We start from the raw sequence: 19,136 nt of genomic DNA on the forward strand, positions 1-19,136 counted from the left end.
AAACATGACAGTATAAAATCTTTTTGTGTGTTTTACATAGGAAAATACATGTTATATGGAAAAATCTGATTATGTTTCCAGTCTCTTCGTTGCTCTGATCTGTGTACTTCCTGTTGGCCCCCTCCTGTGTTTCCTGCTGGGGGTCAGTTTGTCCATGTGTAGAGGTGAGAGGCCTCATTCATCACGCCTCTCTGGGTCTCTGGTGGTGTCAACGGCTGCTGGCAGTGATGTCATGTGGAGCGTGTCTGTGTTGCACTGATAACAGGGGTGTGGAACTGTGCACCGACATCAATGTAAACACACAGATTATAAACACGAGAAGAAATACTCGTCGTTCCAGACCTGAATTACTTTTTTTTTCTTCTGCAGAAGGAATTTTAAAAGATGTCCCGTTCACTGATTTCAATATGCAGTAGTCGTGACTCAGCTTATAGTGTAGTGGTTCCCAACCCTGTTCCTGGAGGCCCCCCAGCACCGCACATTTATCTCCCTTATCCCAATTCAGACACACCCAATTCAGTTTGTAGAGTCTCTACTAACAAGCTAATGAGCTGAATCAGGTGTGTTTGATTAGGGAGATATCCAAAATGTGTAGTGTTGGGGGGCCTCCAGGAGCAGGGTTGGGGACCACTGATCTAGTGACTTGCTTTAAAGGTGCACTCAGTAGTTTCAATCCTAAGAAATGATAGTAATTCTGAAATGTATGTATACAACCTTATAAAAGCTGTTTTATTGTACATGGAGAGGGTCCCCACATGGAGGCAGCCATTTCATTTTACATGTTTATGCTCAGGGGTGGACTGGGAAGAGAAATTGGCCCAGGATTGTACATCGAAACTGGCCCTGTAAAGTTGTTGCCGTTTTGTGGCCCATTCTGCATAACACGGCGGCTCAATTCAGCCATTTCGCAGCCGGCCGGCCGGTTCTCCCGATGGCCAGTCCGCTCCTGATCGGCCGTAAAGTGCGTCGGCCCATTGGGAAAATGCCCGGTATGCCAGATGACCAATCCAGCCCTGTGTATGCTCCAATACAAAAGTATAAAACAAAAGTATAGAAGATAATTATTTTCAAAAAAACGTGGCAGACTCACGACATATTCACCTACATGTTTTACTATTCAAGTAATGTTTTATTCAAATAACTATTGACAACATTGGATTACATGAAAGTAAGAGTAGGTGTAAATAGCTCCTTTAAAAGGAAAGTTCACCCAGTAATGAAAATGTGCTTATTTTTTAACCAGAAATCCTCTGTCACCATTCACTTTCATCCCATCTGTACTGGTCATTGCTGTGATCTCCAGCGGTGAAAGGGTTAATCGTAGTCACGTGCAAGAAATCCCAGAGGTCCCAGTGTCAATAATTCAGAATCTGTATCGTTTAACAAGCCCTTGCTTTCAAATATGCACACACTCACACAGATGCAGAGTGTCTCATTGTGACTGGAGGAATGTTCTGTGCTGCATCTGCCCAAAGGGTTTACTGTTATCCCACATAAGACAGTGGCCATGCAATACTGTCAGCTAATAATACATTTCTATTGGAACAAAATCTTCCTCCTCAATATGTCTGCTGGATGACAACAATAAGACAATGAACGGATTGTTCAATGAAAAAAATACAAATTAAATTCTGTCATCATTTATTCACCCTCATGTGGTTCCAAACCTGACTTTTTTCCATAAAACACAAAAGGGTAATTCCGTGTCAAATAAACATAAATGATAACGAAAGCCAAAATATTTAATGCCATGGATCAATATTTACGGAGTTATCCATTACTGGCGTTTGACAGCCACACACTTTTATAAGAAAATAAGCAGAAATACAGTTTCATTATCTTTGAAACCCTAAAGATGCATTCCTGAGCTCTTCAGATGTACATTTCTGAAATCCAAAAACTAGAAATAGGTATTGCTCTATATGAACTGAAGGTTTGGAACAACATGAGGGTGAATAAATGATGACAGAATATTTGGAGTTTTAGATGAACTATATCTTTAGCGATACATATAGAGCAGTTATTGATATAATAACAACAAAATATTATAAAATGCTCTTTCCTGTTTTAAGGGAGAAACACAAACATCAGGACTGCGGGGTGCCAGGAAAAGTGCCCTAAAGCCAAAGAGCATTGAGGGAGTGACAATGGAAATATTATAAATCCAATCATTCAGTAGGGAACAGTTTATTTGTGGCGCAGAATCACACAGGTTTGTGGAACAGTGGAATTGTTGGAAACGGACAGAGAAAGGCTTGTTCCTCCCACCAGTCCTGGGACTTTCACTCTCCTGAAACTCCTCTCTGGTTTCTCAGTAACAGTAGTTGTTCTATCAGACTTCAGCTGTGTTGAGTTGGTGGGACAGATGTGTGTTATTGGGTCGACTACTGCTAAATTCCTCAAAATGCTCATTCAGCAAAGTGAAATAATAGTGGCCCTGTTTCCTGTGTCAAATCGGCATGAATTGCTCTTCATATACCCTGACTAGAGGAGTTACCTGGTCTCATAGAAACAATACATTTTTGCATTGTCGATTTATGCGTATTGCGACAGTGTCGAGGTAAAATGAGGCGCTTTAACGTAAAACGGCGCATTATTAGTTCATCAACTATTAGTTCACTCTGTTCCTCACATAATGCTTTCTTATGACATCTAAGCACTTTTACTATTGGGCATGTTAGGCGATACTTTTTAACGTTCACATCACATAACGTCATTTACGAGCTTGTTCAAATGCACAAATTGCACATGCTCAACTGATTGCGTTGAACTTGCAATGCAAAGAACCAAGTTACGAGTCCTACAGAGCATCTGAGTTGATGCATAAGCCGAAAGGGTCATAGAAGCACCACAAAATGACATGATTGATTCAGCAATTGTGTTTTTCAGCTCACATTTGCTTTTTATGACCCTGTCGATTAGGTTTAAAATGTTTAGGGTTGGATGGTAGGTTTTGTTTATTTAAAACTCTATAGAGCATTTGTCAGGGATATATATATAAACTGTAGACAGAGAGATAGATAGACAGAAATGACAGATAAATAGACAGAAATGACAGATAGACAGACAGACAGACAGATAGACGGATGGATGGATGGATGGATGGATGGGTGGATGGATGAATGGATGGATAGACAGACAGACAGAAAGAAATGTCATAGATAGATAGATAGATAGATGGACAGAAATGACAGATAAATAGATAGACGGACGGACGGATAGATAGAATGACAGATATATAGATAGATAGACAGATATAGATGGATGGATAGATAGATAGATAGACAGAAATGACAGATAAATAGATAGACAGATGGACGGACGGATGGATAGACAGACAGACAGACAGAAATGACAGATAGATAGATAGATAGATAGACAGACAGATAGATAGAATGACAGATATATAGATAGATAGACAGATATAGATGGATGGATAGATAGATAGATAGACAGAAATGACAGATAAATAGATAGACAGATGGACGGACGGATGGATAGACAGACAGACAGACAGAAATGACAGATAGATAGATAGACAGACAGACGGACAGAAATGACATATATAGATAGATAGATAGATAGACAGACAGACAGACAGACAGATAGATAGATGGACAGACGGATGGACATAGATAGACAGACAGATAGATGGATAGACAGATAGATAGATAAAAATGACAGATAAATAAATAGACAGATAGATAGATAGATAGATAGATAGATAGATAGATAGATAGATAGATAGATAGATAGATAGATAGATAGATAGATAGATAGATAGATGACGGATAGACTGACAGACAGACAGATAGATAGATGGACAGACGGATGGACATAGATAGACAGACAGATAGATGGATAGACAGATAGATAGATAAAAATGACAGATAAATAAATAGACAGATAGATAGATAGATAGATAGATAGATAGATAGATAGATAAATAGATAGACGGACGGATAGACTGACAGATAGACAGATAGATAGACAGAAATGACAGATAAATAAATAGACAGACAGAAATGATAGATAGATAGATAGATAGATAGATAGATAGATAGATAGATAGATAGATAGATAGATAGATAGATAGATAGATAGACGGACGGATAGACTGACAGACAGACAGACAGATAGACGGACGGACGGACGGACGGATAGATAGATAGATAGATAGATGGACAGATAGATAGATAGACAGACAGATGGATGGATGGATGGATAGATAGACAGACAGACAGATAGATAGAATGACAGATATATAGATAGACAGACAGACAGACAGATAGATAGACGGACGGACAGACGGACGGATAGATGGATAGACAGACAGATATACAGAGATAGATAGACAGACAGACAGAGATGGATAGATGGATGGATAGACAGACAGAAATGACAGACAGATAGATAGATAGATAGATAGATAGATTGACAGACGGACGGACGGATGGATGGCTAGACAGACAGACAGAAATGTCAGATAGATAGACAGACAGACAGACAGACAGATAGATAGATAGATAGAATGACAGATATATAGACAGACAGACAGATAGATAGATAGACGGAGGATGGACAGATGGATAGACAGACAGACAGACAGACGGATGGATAGATAGATGGATGGATAGACAGACAGAAATGATAGATAGACAGACAGACATACAGACAGATAGATAGACAGACAGACAGACAGACAGACAGACAGATAGATAGATAGATAGATAGAATGACAGATATATAGACAGACAGACAGACAGATAGATAGATAGACGGACGGACGGATAGATGGATAGATAGATAGATAGATAGACAGACAGAGATGGATAGATGGATGGATAGACAGACAGAAATGACAGACAGAGAGCTAGACAGACAGACAGACAGACAGATAGATAGATAGATAGATAGACAGACAGACAGATAGATAGACGGACGGACAGATAGATAGATAGATAGATAGACAGACAGACAGACAGACAGACAGATAGATAGATAGACGGAGGATGGACAGATGGATAGACAGACAGATGGATGGATGGATGGATGGATGGATGGATAGATGGATGGATAGACAGACAGAAATGATAGATGGCTAGACAGACAGACAGACAGACAGACAGACAGAAATGACAGATAGATCATCAACTATTAGTTCACTCTGTTCCTCACATAATGCTTTCTTATGAAATCTAAGCACTTTTACTATTGCACATGTTAGGTGATACTTTTTAACGTTCACATCACATAACAACATTTACGACCTTTTTTCCACTAAGTAATAACATGTATTAGCCAAACTGTAGGCTGTTTACGGTTGCTATGTAGCTTGGCACATTAATATAGAACATCATTTATTTAATTGCAGTAAAAGTTGTGCTTGCAGAATATTGCATATATTGGCCAAAAAATTACTCCGGCAATAAGATTTAAGAAACAGATCTTGTTTTATTTGTTTTATAATCTGCTTTTGAGTCCAGACATCTTGCTGTAAATATGAACTAAAATGCAAGTCATTGCATAGCCTATGCCCAATAAAAATCACCTATTAATTTTGCCTTTGTTCATTATTCATAATACACATTGTTGTGGTTTTTAAACTTCTTTCAAACTTCTGTTTTCTTTCCTTGTCAAAGTGTTGTTATTGTTTTCAGCCTAAAATGTCACTTTAAGTTCACTCTTAGAATCCTAGGTTATAAAGGTACAGGTCTTTCTTTGTCATGTCACAGGAAGTTCCTCCCCCATCAGAGGCATCAATGAGGGATCCATCTGAGCTTCTACCGAGACTATGTCACCTCGTCCGGTCTGAGGCAGGTTACGGCTTTAACCTGCACAGCGAGAAGTCCAGACCGGGTCAGTACATATGGACTCTGGACCCTGGCTCACCCGCTGACCACGCTGGACTCAAACCTCAGGACAGACTCATAGAGGTGAGAGAGTAACAAGAAAATTGTGTTTCTAATGTAATGTGTAGTAGTTTTTAGTAAAGGGATCATTTGTTGGCAGTTTGTCTTGCTTTTTCAGGCCATGTTGGTGTGAAAGGGCCTTAAAATGGTGACACCGTAATTCCAAGGAAAAAGACAATATTTTTATGTCAAGTGTTTCCCCCAATAGAAGCCAGGAAACAGCTTAATGTTGCTCAATATACTGAAAAGGTGGCCTTGAAAGACCACATTTATTTTGCACATTTTTGATAATAAATACAGTACTGTCCACAGGCAAACTGATGAACACATCTGCTACGCTGCTGCTGCAAAGCAATTTGCTACTGCTAGAAAATACACAGACATTCTGAGTTATGCATGTGAACATGCTGCTGCACAATCAGAGAAAATGCAAGACATGGCACATCGAGCATGTAGGACATGCAGCTGCACAAATATACATTGCAAACAATCCCCATGTAGCAGATCTAGACAAGTGGAAATGGGGTGGAGGTGGTTTCAGAGAAAGGAATCTCGCAGCACGCTGCTATGAATCTGGCTTGTCTGCAAAACTGAGTTATTTAAATGTTAGACAAAGAGAGACGCAATCGGCTTACACCATGCGAGCCGATTGGCATAACATATCACATGTGAGCAAGCCGATTGGAGAACAGGTAACAAGCTCAGCTTGCGACACATAGGCTTGATGGCTGAACTTTGGTCATTTCAGTCATGACAACTCTCGGATATATTTAGCATATTAAAGTGGGTATGGAATATTCATATGATTATTGGTCTTGGTGGACTAGATCTGCTATGCTGCTGTTGCTGCACAATTAGCCAAAATGCAAGACATGCTGCATCAGGCATGTATGAACATGCTGCTGAACAAATGATTGGACATTACAAACAATCCCCCAACAAAGAAGGGAATCTGCACAAAATGCATAACTTATAAACACAAACCACAACCTCCCAACCAAGCAGATATAGACCAATACTGTGTACTGCTGCTGCTCTGGAGAGCCATGTGCACCGGTTGTATGCTAGCTAAGTGTGCCTTGGCCACTCGCCAAATGGCGTTACGCTAATGAAAAACATTTTTTATGTGTGCCTCGGCCTGCTTAGCCGAATGGCTTAAACAGCTAGTGACCCAACTCATAATGTGTACCTGAACCAGGAAAGCCCAGATTTTATTCATCAAGTGACTTAGACGTGCTACAGTGCCATTAAAAATTACTGAATGTTTTTATAATTTTTTTTTTTAATCATAGTGAACTCAAAACACATTTCTACCAATTAGTCTGAATTTATAACAAATATTTAAACACAAATCGACTGCATATGTAGTCACCCCCTTTAATTCAACTCACCTAAATCATCAATGTGCAACAAACTGGTTTTAAAATTTGCTCAATTAATAAAATTTTCTCTGGAAGGTCTATTTACTGGTGAGTCAGTATCTTGGGAAAAACAACACCATGATACAAAAGAACACTCCAATCAAATACGTGAAAAGGTTGTTGATAAACATCAGGGGATAGGGTACAAGAAAATGTCCAAGTCCCTGAATATCTCTTGGGAGTACTGTGAAGTCAATAATTAAGAAATGGAAAAAGTATGGCACAGCAGTAAATCTGCCTAGAGCAGGCCGTCCTCAAAAACTGAGTGACCATGCAAGAGGGGACTAGTGAGGGAGGCCACCAAGATACTTATGACTCCTCTGAAGGACGTACAAGCTTCAGTGGCTGATATGGGAGAGACTGCACATACAACAACTGTTGCCCGGGTTCTTCATCAGTCAAGGCTTTATGGGAGATTGGCAAAGAGAAAACCTCTTGAAAAAAATCCATATGAAATCTCGGAGTTTGCCAGACGGCATGTGGAAAACTCTGAGGTCAGATGGAAAAAGATGGTCTAATGAGACCAAAATTGAGCTTTTTGGCCATTAAACCAGGCGCTACGTTTGGTGTGAACCAAACACAGCACATAATCAATAATACACCGTCCATTCAATCCGTCCAATACACCATGAAGCAGGGTGATGGCAGCATCATGCTGTGGGGATGCTTCTCTGCATCAGGAAAACCAGATGCAGTCTGTAAAAGAACTGAAACTTGGGGGGAAGATGTTTTTTCCAGCAAGACAATGATCCCAAGCATACAGCCAAGGCTGCACAAGAATTGTTTCAAAACAACAATGTTAATGTCCTGGTGTGGCCGACTATTAGTACAGACCTCAACCCAATTGGGAATCTGTGGAAAGACTCCTCACGCAACCTGACAGAGCTTGAGCACTTTTGCAAAGAAGAATGGGAAAAAAATTGCAATGTCTAGATGTGCCAAGTTGAGAGAGACCTATCCACATAGGCTCAAGGCTGTGATTGCTGCCAAAGGAGCATTTACGAAATACTGAATTGAAAGGGGGTGAATACTTATTATAGGCACTGTATATGTGGATTTAATCTAATGACTTAAGATAGCAATGTGGCTCAGCCAGATTTGACCAAGGTTTGCCTTGTTTAAGACATGCTTTGATGCGTTAAGGCCAAAAGCAGACCTTAACATGCAAGCTGTAAGAAGGAACGTCCCAGCAACCACCTGAGCCAATAGAATTGGCTCAGCACGCTACAATGAACTGGCTTGTCTGCAAAACTGAGCAATTTAAATGTTAGACAAAGAGAGAGATGCAAGTTGATTGGCTACACGATTACATGTCAAAGGACCAATCAGCTTTGGCCGATTGGCAAGACACGTCACTTGTGAGTGAGCCGATTGGCTAACAGATAACAAGCTCAAAGAACCTATCAGCTTGCACCACGTCGAGTTCCATGGCTGAACTTTGGTCGTTTTGCACATTTATGTTTACAGACAAACTGATGCCATCCCATAATCTAAATGCAATATGTAGATAGTTAGTTTGGCAGGTAGGTGGGTAGTTTGGTGGGTATGTCGGTCAGTCAGTCTTACGGTGTACAGTACATAAGTGTGTATGCCTTTTACTACATACATTTGTGTATCAATGTACATCATGATCCAATACATGACGAGGCCAGATGTACACCCACATTCACATTCCCACATTCTAAATTAACTTTTGCATTCACACTCTCTCACATACACACTTACAGATCATCCATCACATTCAGAAGCATGTGGGCTGCATGTGATGTGATGACTCTCGCTAAATATTTTTGTTTCTAAGAATTATTCTGAGTGATTCAAACAGATAACAGATAGCTGAAAATGAAATTCCAGTAGCATCCTTTGAGATCAGTAGAGCTAAATGTGTGCTAATACAATGTACCTATAAGAATGTGCAAGACTTTGTGAAAACTGTATATACTTATAGTAGTGTCAGACATTATTTTCTCCATTATGGGGCAAAGTTTGCCCCCTGGAGTTGATTCTCTGGGGCATTTTCTATTTTTCTTACCATAAAATATACTGTGTCATCCTTTTAATACCATTATTAAATTCAATATATATATATATATATACAGTATAACTGGCTCAGTGGTTAAGGCACTGGGATACTGATCAAAAGGTCGGGGGTTCAACCCCAGAACCGCCAAGATGCCACTGTTGGGCCCTTGAGCAAAGCCTTTGACCCTATCTGCTCCAGGGGACTGTTTCATGGCTGCCCTGGCACTCTGACCCCAGCTTAGCTGGGATATGTGAAAACAACTGCATTTCATTGGCTCTGTACCTGTACTCTGCACAGTGACATTAATGTTGAATCTGAATCTAAAACAACTTTATGAGATTTTTCATACACTTTTATTAGATCACTCAGTGTGAAGTCAATTTTCATTGTATCCTTTTTTTTGGACAGTGGTTGTATTGATGCATATTTGAGTGCAACAGATATGATCGAAATTTCAGAATTATTTCCTGTTATCTGGTGCACTCTATTTTTTTGTACTGGGAGAGGATAGATTGAATTTAAATTTATTAATATATCGATTGAATTGGAAATATTATTTTCATGACTATTAAGCATAATAATTTCTTTCTCCCCAATTTGGAATTCCCAATGCGCTCCAAGTCCTCATGGTGGCGTAGTGATACGCCACAGTCCGGGTGGCGAAGGACCAATCTCAGTTGCCTCCACTCTGAGACGTTAATCCGCGCATCTTATCATGTGGGTTGATGAGCGCGTTACCGCAGAGACGTAGTGCGTGTGGAGGCTTCACGCTATTCTCTGCGGCATCCATGCACAACTCACCACACGCCCCACCGAGAACGAGAACAACATCATAGTGACCACAAGGAGGTTACCCCATGTGATTCAACCCTCTCTAGCAACCGGGCCAATTTGGTTGCTTATGCCTCCTACACACCTCACGACTTTCAAAGACGTCGGATTGTGGAACCGTTCATATTACACAACTGTCTGTCTTCTCATGGAAGTCGTAGAGTTTTCAGATTACATGACGAATCCGCGACGGGGTGAAAACTTTACAAAACCTTTCACTATTGATGAATCCCGACGACTCTGTCTGGACTCCAGAGTACATGCCAGAAGGGATCTGATATACGAAAACAAATGCATGATCATATGTTATGCATTTCCGAATATGATGTGTATGTTTTTAATCATATATTTTATTGGTTACAATATGAAAAAATTCCTCCTACTGAAAAATCGACCTATTTGCTGATCTGACTGTCCAAGAGATTTATCAACTCTATTCTCTTTCTCCACCCGGTTGTGGGACAGTTCAGAAGAAACATCAAATAGGCGCTGGTGCTCCTGCCAATGTTCCACAAATATTTCCTCCATTTTTTCGGTCCAATGAGACAGGAGTCACTCAGCACGCCCTGGATTTGAACTCACAACTATAGGGGTGGTAGCCAACGTCTTTACTCGCTGAGTTACCCAGACCCCCCAATTAAGCATAATTAAGGGCCAGGCACACTCACGGCAAAGCGCTTCTTCACTCTGATCCAAATAGAAGTTTGAAACAGCTGAGCAACAACATACTGTTTGCAATCTTTCAGACACCCGTCTCACTGCTGTGGGAGGTGTTCAGAGGTACATTTAAATAAAACATCAACTAATGTGACAATAAAATGTTATCAATGACTTCATGTCTCATTCTATGAGTAGAATTCATACGAAATCAGTAAAAGAAGCTGTTTTAATCACTCAATGATGATTTAAAGTGTGTGTATATATATATATATATATATATATATATATATATATATATATATATATATATATATATATATGCTATAGATGAAGTGTAATTTGTCATGTTTAACTTTTGCATTCATGGCGTTAATGCGCTAATGCGCTAATACTATATGTGACCATAATATGCACCGGTTACACATATTGTAATTTATGATGCCACCGATACTACTGCAAAGATGTGTTTATATGGGTAGAATACAGACAAAAGAAAGATGATAGGATGTCTTACTTTGGGCAGATGTGTGAATGGCTTTCATCTGCAGACAACACATGAGTAAATGGGCACCTTTGTAGGGAGATCTGTTTCCTTTTGTAGACTAACAATGAAAAAAAAATGCATGACACGTTCTTGAAAAATGTCTCCACGTGAATGATCGTATTGATGTAGGTAAATTTGCACTAGCTCGCTAATAACTTCACACCGGTGCGTTTGTGTTGACTGATCTTAACTGACTGAATGGGAATTATCTGTCGGCCTCAAAGAAGATGGAGCTCCAGGTCACACCCACCGATGATGCTGACCAATGGCAGTAAGAAGGTGTTTAGCAGCCGGGAAGAAGTTTTCCTGAAATTTCGCCCTGGTGAGCTGTGTCGAAACATCGAAATGAGCCCCAAAACACCATCGTTTTGGCCAGATTTTGCTCTAAATGACGTCACACCTGTTAGTTCTTCGATTTCATAGGAAGTGTAGCAGCAGCCTTTATGGTCGTTCTCATTACCATTTAAGCAAAATAGAATCTAATTTCTATCTTTTGATTTGGGGGGGGGGGGGGGTAAAATGTGAGCCTGAAATATTATGTTCTTGACAAAAAAGACACATTTAGTCTTCAAACTAAAACTTTCTCCACCGTTTCTCCCCATCTTGCTTTTATTCACACCTTCACCCTGAATGGTTAGTGTTCTGCCCCCTTCAGTTGGAAGATCGCACAATGCCTCAATCCAGACACTGATACCTGAAACCAGCACTGCTGCTACTGCGGCCACAGCAACACTCTTTAATATTTGATAGTGTTCAGTTTAACTCAGCACAGGCTCCATCTGTCCACAGGACAAATGCAGCGTTACAATCACCTTCGGTAGGAGAGCATGCGGGGAGATCTTGTGCTCCTGCTCGTTTTTTGTTTTGATTGATTCGGTTGTAATTTCTGTAAGATGTCTTCATCTCTCCTCAACTGGAAACTTCTACCACAAAAACATGTTGCTAAGCAACCAATACAGGCGCAGTGCAAGAGGAAAACAAGTGAACCGGTTTATGAAGAGATAAACAAAGCTTTCGTGTCTGATTAAAGACTAAAAAATGATCTTCCTTAGCTTTGATCAAATTTGATATACAGTAAAGTAGATGTATACATCTTATAGATGTACTGCCAGATGTAAACACACATGAAATAGACGTCAGGGTGATGTACGTGTGCTATCAGGGCACACTTACTGACAGCAGAAAGCACAAATTGAGGACGCGTTCTTGCATTCAACCACAGCTGGACGAAGCATATCTCCGAATGCAGGGATCTGGAGACATGAAGTTTCAAACTACACGGAACATGTCACAGTGTCCTAAAAATGCTGTTTATGATGAGACTAAAGTGAGGCGCTCCAAAAGCATATGTATATTGGTGTGTCCTATCTCGGACAGATTGATGAGTTCGGTAGCATAATGTATCGTTATGGACTGCAGGCCAATGAGGCTTATGTTCACTAATATGGGAATTAACATTATATTGCCTTCTTTGGGCCTTTCTCTATGCAATTATTTATTTTAAGCCCTAGTTTTTGGACATGTACCTTGTTACAGTAATTGGCTTATGGACACTGTCATGATGCTAAAACCATGATATTGTTTTAAGTACTTTGGAGCATTTGTAACTACCATCTCTGTGAATCTGGTACTATATCATATTAATGTACCATGAAATGACCATTATTTTACCATGATGGTACTTTGGCTACAGCACTTTCTTTAGGGAACAAAACTGCTTTAACAGCGTATAAATGTCTTTATATTTACACTCGTGTTTATACTCCCAAGCAAATTTGTAACTTTTTGTCAAATGTTAGCTGTTGTTGTACACGGCAAAAAAAGTTATTTTCTTACAGAATATTATTGTTATTTTTTCTGGTTAAAAAAACATCCGAATATCGCCGGTACCGCACGGGATTTGAACCGGGGAACCATGGCAGGCAGGAACACTAACGAGGAGGCGAAATGCTACAGCCTCTAGCCTCAGTCGCTAGTGCGCCTCTTGGCAAATAGTTATGTTTTTATAATATTATTCTTGTTATAAGTATAAATGTCACACAATTTTGTTAATTTCTCTGAAAACAAGACAAAGTATGTTGTGATTTTGCTTCTCAAGTAAACTTATCAGTTTTTAAAAATGTTTAGGTCTTTTTTTGGGAAACAAGATAAAAATGCTCAGTAAGAAAATTTATTTTTGCAGTGTTAAGGATTTGCTGAATTAAAATGTCCCTCTCTCTCTCTCTCTCTCTCTCTCTCTCTCTCTCTCTCTCTCTCTCTCTCTCTCTCTCTCTCTCTCTCTCTCTCTCCCACTCTCTCTCTCTCTCTCTCTCTCTCTCTCTCTCTCTCTCTCTCTCTCTCCCTCTCTCTCTCTCTCTCTCCCACACTCTCTCGCTCTCTCCCTCTCTCGCTCGCTCCCTCTCTCTCCCGCTCTCTCTCTCTCCCGCTCTCCCTCTCTCTCGCTTCCCACTCTCTCTTGCTCTCTCTCTCTCTATCCCGCTCTCTCTCTCTCTCTCCCACTCTCTCTCGTTCTCTCTCTCGCTCTCTCCCACTCTCTCTCGCTCTCCCACTCTCTCTCGCTCGCCTCTCTCTCTCTCTCTCTCTCTCCCGCTCTCTCTCGTTCTCTCTCTCGCTCTCTCCCACTATCTCTCTCTTTCTCTCTCTCTCCCACTCTCTCTCTCCCACTCTCTCTTGCTCTCTCTCTCACTCTCTCCCACTATCTCTCTCTCTCTCTCTCTCTCTCTCTCTCTCTCTCTCTCTCTCTCTCGCTCTCTCCCACTGTCTCGCTCGCTCTCTCTCTCTCTCTCTCTCTCTCCTCCATTCGCTCTCTCTCCCTCTCGCTCTCTTTCCCCTCCCTCTCTCGCGCTCTCTCTCTCTCTCTCTCTCTCGCTCTCTCCCACTATCTCGCTCTCTCTCTCGCTCCCCCCTCTCTCTCTCTCTCTCTCTCTCTCTCTCTCTGTACAGGTGAATGGAGTGAACATTGAAAGTATGAGGCATGCTGAAGTGGTGGCCTTCATCAAGAAAGGCGGGAACGAGACGTGTTTGTTGGTGGTGGATCAAGATACAGATGAGCGTTTCAGAAAGATGGGCATCACGCCCACCAGAATCCATGTCAAAGGTACAATTTCAGACATGTTGAACCACCTTCAATGAACAAAAATGCATAAAAGTTCAGATTTCCTTGATTTCTACTTCGTGTGATTTGAGGGGGAGTTTGATTGTTTTTCGTGTGAACGCACCCTTGAGGCTCAGAGAGAGACAGATGCTCCATTTCCTCCCAGGCTCACTATAGAGGTGTGTAACTCTGAACTGGAGGCCTTTTTGGTCTGAATGTTCTTAGAGTCTTATCTGTTATCCAGCTGTCCCACTCCTGACATCTGGATTGTATTAAAGTTACATTGAGTTGAACACCTTCAATAGTCTTTTTGACGGATCTCTCAGATAATTGGTGCTGGTTTATCGCAGGACTTCCCCCTTATTCTTAAATCTGGCTCATTCCTTCAGCTTCAGTAAATAGATAAGTAAACCTTAAAGGGATAGTTCACCCAAAACTGAAACTTTTCTCATCATTTTCGCACCCTAATGGTTTTCCAGACACGGAAGACTTATTTCCTTCTGTGGAACACGCAAAAGGAGATGTTTAGCAGATTGTCCTGGGTGCTCCTTTCCATATTATGAATGAGAGCAAAGGGGAAGATTATCTGTGCATAATGACTTAAAAATCATTCTATTCCTCAAACAAAGCTATGATATACGCTTCAGAAGACTTGAAATATAGCAAGATGTATGGACTCCTTTTAAGGTACTTTAAGGGTGTTTTTTGGCCCTAGTTTTCATTCACTTTCATTGTATAGAAAAGAGCCGTTATGCTTGTAGTGAACCGGTCCGGGCTCTATTTCTGTTACTGTGCTAGGTGCAGCAACGACCGTGTGCTTATCTAATTTTCGTGAGAGCCCTAATTCTAAGAGCAATTTTCAGACCAGTGTAAAGTGCAAGTGATTGTGGGTGGGTGTGTTTGCGCTCTCTGTGGGTTCATGTACACAAACTTTGTGTGTAATGTATGTAAATGAAATGCATTGAGCATTTTGCTATTTTCCTGAGACATACGTTACAAAACCACGTCTGTTCTCAGCGCAAAGTCTGAGTTCAGTTCCTGCATTTGCAGTTTGGAGATTCCACCAGCAGGTGGTAATAATGTTCATGTACAAACACTGGACTTCTTATGAATGTGCTGTCTTAGTTTATATCGCTAGTGCTTGAGGTAATGACCTATATAATAGGATGCAGACGGTGTAATAACCGGAGGAGAACCTCCCAATTAAATTGCATTTGACCCACCCCACTAACCCTTTGTGTGCACAATTTCACCAAACCCAATTGTGCCTAGTTTTAAAACCGTAAATCCGTCTCGCGTGCATGAATTTGGGGGCGGAGCTTCTGAAGGAGCACTGAAGGGAGGGGTGTGTGCACCTTTAATTCTGTTTTATGTCAACGATGTCCTTATCATCCAGATAACATCAGATCAGTGTTCTTCCTAACATAAACCCCTTTGATCTTAATGAATGATTTTTGTTCTTCAAATAGATTTTGATGAGTCCACATTGAATGGCTCCTCGAGCCCGTATGTGAACGGGACGTCCTCTCGGTCCACATACTCAGACGACAGCAGTCAGGACATAAACACACAGGTGAAACATCAATACAATGTTTATCCTTTAAACAAGAAACATACTTATATACTGAATGCTTGAAGACATATTCTCAGAATATATTGCTTCTCGAGTGTATCCTGTTTTTAGGATATTTTTGACTGGAAAATTTGTATATTTGTTTTATTTATTGCAGTGTATTTGTAACATCTACATTTACTGCACTCCAAGCACACTATAGAATATGTGTCTTTTTGGACTCATGCGTGTGGTGTGTGTATTTATGTGTCTTTTAGACGTCGAGGGACAGCAGCTGTCATCTCCTTGACCCGTTTGAGGAAACAGGTCTGTGTTTGAGCCCCACGGCCGCCGAGGCGAAGGAAAAAGTCCATGCCAAGCGTGATAAAAAGAGGGCGCCCCAGATGGACTGGATCAAAAAACATGAGATTTTCAGCAATTTCTGAATCTGACAAAAAAAACAAAAAAAAAACACAAGTACACACACACACACACATTGGCACACACATGCCGTGACCCCCTACGTGTGTTGCATTGAAAACCCTGGACACATGCTTTTGACAAAAAAAGAGGCACCTATTTTTGTAGAAAGATCAAAACTTAAAACCATAAAAAGTCTCAAAGTCGCCCGGAGCAGGCCCGGAGCAGGCCCGGAGCGGAACATTTGAGCTACACACTTATAAATGACTTTAGATGCTGTCTGACAGCTGCTGGAGTGAAATGCACGAGTCAGACTGTTCGTACACGGTGACTCCTTTGCTGTTTCATACTTTTGCATTATTTTCTTTCCACGTGAATGGCCACTTAAATCTCATCTGTTGACAATGTTATAAAAAATGGAATACCAAAAGCCAAGGAATACCGTATGATATGGAACAGGAAAGCACAGATAAAGAACTCGATGGAACAAAATCATGTTATCCCGCTCAGAAGGACCACATTAATGAAGCTCATTATATGCAGTGCATATTTAATGTGAATAATCCATTGCTTATGAAGGAACACCAGATATGATCTTTGCCAAAGACACCCCTATAATCAAGCAATCGGCCTGATTGTTGTGTTTATAGAATATTGCATAAGAAGCTTTGAAGGGACGTACCACTGTTAGATATAAAAGGCAATGTTTCTCACAAATACTGAGAAAAGGAGAAGAAGAGAGACCAGCATGCATGTGAATTGCACAGTATTTCTTCAACACTAGAGGGCGACGGTACTGCACTCTTAGTTTCGTTTTGGAGGAACACAGCAGAACATGTACGACCAACAAAGGCAGCAAATCCACCATTGTAACCGTGTTATGACTGCGATATGGAGCTTATGAGATGAACAAGAGCAAAGTTGCAAGATACGCAAAAGCCATTTCTGTGTTAAAGGAATGTACAAGGATCAATACAAGTTAAGCTCAACCGACAACATTTTGGGCATAATGATGATTACCACAAAATAATAATTATAACATTAATCATTTATTTATAAAAAAGCTAAAGTTGCGGTCACAGTGAGGCACTTACAATGAGAGTGAATGGAGCCAGTCTATAAACATTAAATTACACACTGTGGCAAATGTATAATGTATAGCCACGGGTTGTGTATAGTAAACAGGTTTACATGATTTTAGTGTGATAAAATTGCTCTCAAAACTTCTCTGTTGGGTTAAATGAAATATTGAAACTTAGTGGTCATGAGGATGTAACACTGTTAAAAGTCAGTCGTTTTACAGTTACTCACCCTCATGCCATCCCAGATGTGTGACTTTCTTTATTCTGCTGAACACAAATTAAGATTTTTAGAAGAATATCTCAGCTCTGTAGGTCCATACAATGTACGTGAATGGTGACCAAAGCTTTGAAGCTCCAAAAAGCAAATTAAGGTAGCGTAAAAGTAATCCATGTGACTCCAGTGGGTTAATGAAGCCTTTTTTTACTATGCATTCTCCTCCCTGCCCAGTAGAGGGCAATATAAGATGCCAAAAACACTAGAAGAATTTGAAAGTGAAAGTGGAGATTTATAGTAAAAAAAGGCCTTAAATATTGACGTTTTTCTCACCCACACCTTTCATATCACTTCTGAAGACATGGATTAAACCACCGGAGTCGTATGGGTTGCTTTTATGCTGCCTTTATGTGCTTTTTGGAGCTTCAAAGTTCTGGACACCATTCACTTGTTTTGTGAGGACCTGCAGCACTGAAATATTCTTCTAAAAATCGTTCTTTGTGTTCTGTAGAAGAAAGAAAGTCATACACATCTGGGATGGCATGAAGGTGAGTAAATGATGAGAGAAATAATTTATGGGTGAACTGTCCCTTTAACTTGTATTGATACTTAACCTTGGATACAGACAGATAGATCGCACAGAATAGATTTCTATCATGAAAGTCGAGTTGTTTCAGGAGAAGCGAAACTCGTAAAACAATAAAGTTTAACGTATGCCTTATCTGCACATTTTCACAAACGGACAGATGATAGAAACAGAATTGATGCTGTAAAGATTGTTCATAAAGACAGCTGGATTTACACATTTCTGTGACTCTCAAACTAAAGCACTCACTCCTCTCAGAGGCTAAATGCGATCAGAAAATCCGGCCCCAAAACTTGTTGAATTTTGTTGTAGACCACTATGCAGACAATCATGAAAGCTTTTTAGAAAGTGCTATATGCTTTTACGGCATACATATTGTGATATATAACATCAGCATTACCATTATCCCTCTTAATAATTCATGATACATTCCATGTTTGAAATTTAGTATTAATGTAGTTTTTTTGTTTTCTCTTGCTTGCTGACATTGAGCACTAATGAGAAGTCCTTTCCTAATATTCATATTAAGGTATTATTATTATTATTATTCAATAAAGTGTGACATTCACATTTTGAATGATATTGCTGTGGTCAGTTTTATACTTAGTTCTGCAAAAAAACACAAAAAAACAATGTGTACAGTTTGCCTTTATTTGTTTAGTAATTTGGTATTTATGTTTTAATTGTGTTGCAAAATGTTTTCCGAATATAGTGTCTTGCAAACAAAAGGTGTTTTGGCCATTAAACAGCTAATAATAAAAAAAAGCCAGTCTGGGAAATCCTTCTTGGGGAAGAAA

General features: G+C 40.1%; 1 protein-coding gene across 3 annotated transcripts in view; it reads left to right on the forward strand.

The window, feature by feature from the left end:
• The window catches only part of LOC127647685 (Na(+)/H(+) exchange regulatory cofactor NHE-RF2-like), a 39,474-nt gene extending 20,580 nt beyond the window's left edge, over nt 1-18,894 (forward strand). For all 3 annotated transcript variants that reach the window (XM_052132098.1, XM_052132096.1, XM_052132097.1), the window contains exons 4-7: nt 5,736-5,936; nt 14,335-14,488; nt 15,955-16,058; nt 16,316-18,894. In XM_052132098.1, the coding sequence (XP_051988058.1) occupies nt 5,736-5,936; nt 14,335-14,488; nt 15,955-16,058; nt 16,316-16,483 (627 nt within the window). In that variant the 3' untranslated portion in view covers nt 16,484-18,894. The remainder of the gene's footprint in view (nt 1-5,735; nt 5,937-14,334; nt 14,489-15,954; nt 16,059-16,315) is intronic.
• Nucleotides 18,895-19,136: the final 242 nt, after the last annotated feature.

Source organism: Xyrauchen texanus, chromosome 8 (genome assembly GCF_025860055.1).
Source record: "Xyrauchen texanus isolate HMW12.3.18 chromosome 8, RBS_HiC_50CHRs, whole genome shotgun sequence".
In the NCBI taxonomy this organism is placed as follows: Eukaryota; Metazoa; Chordata; class Actinopteri; order Cypriniformes; family Catostomidae; genus Xyrauchen; species Xyrauchen texanus.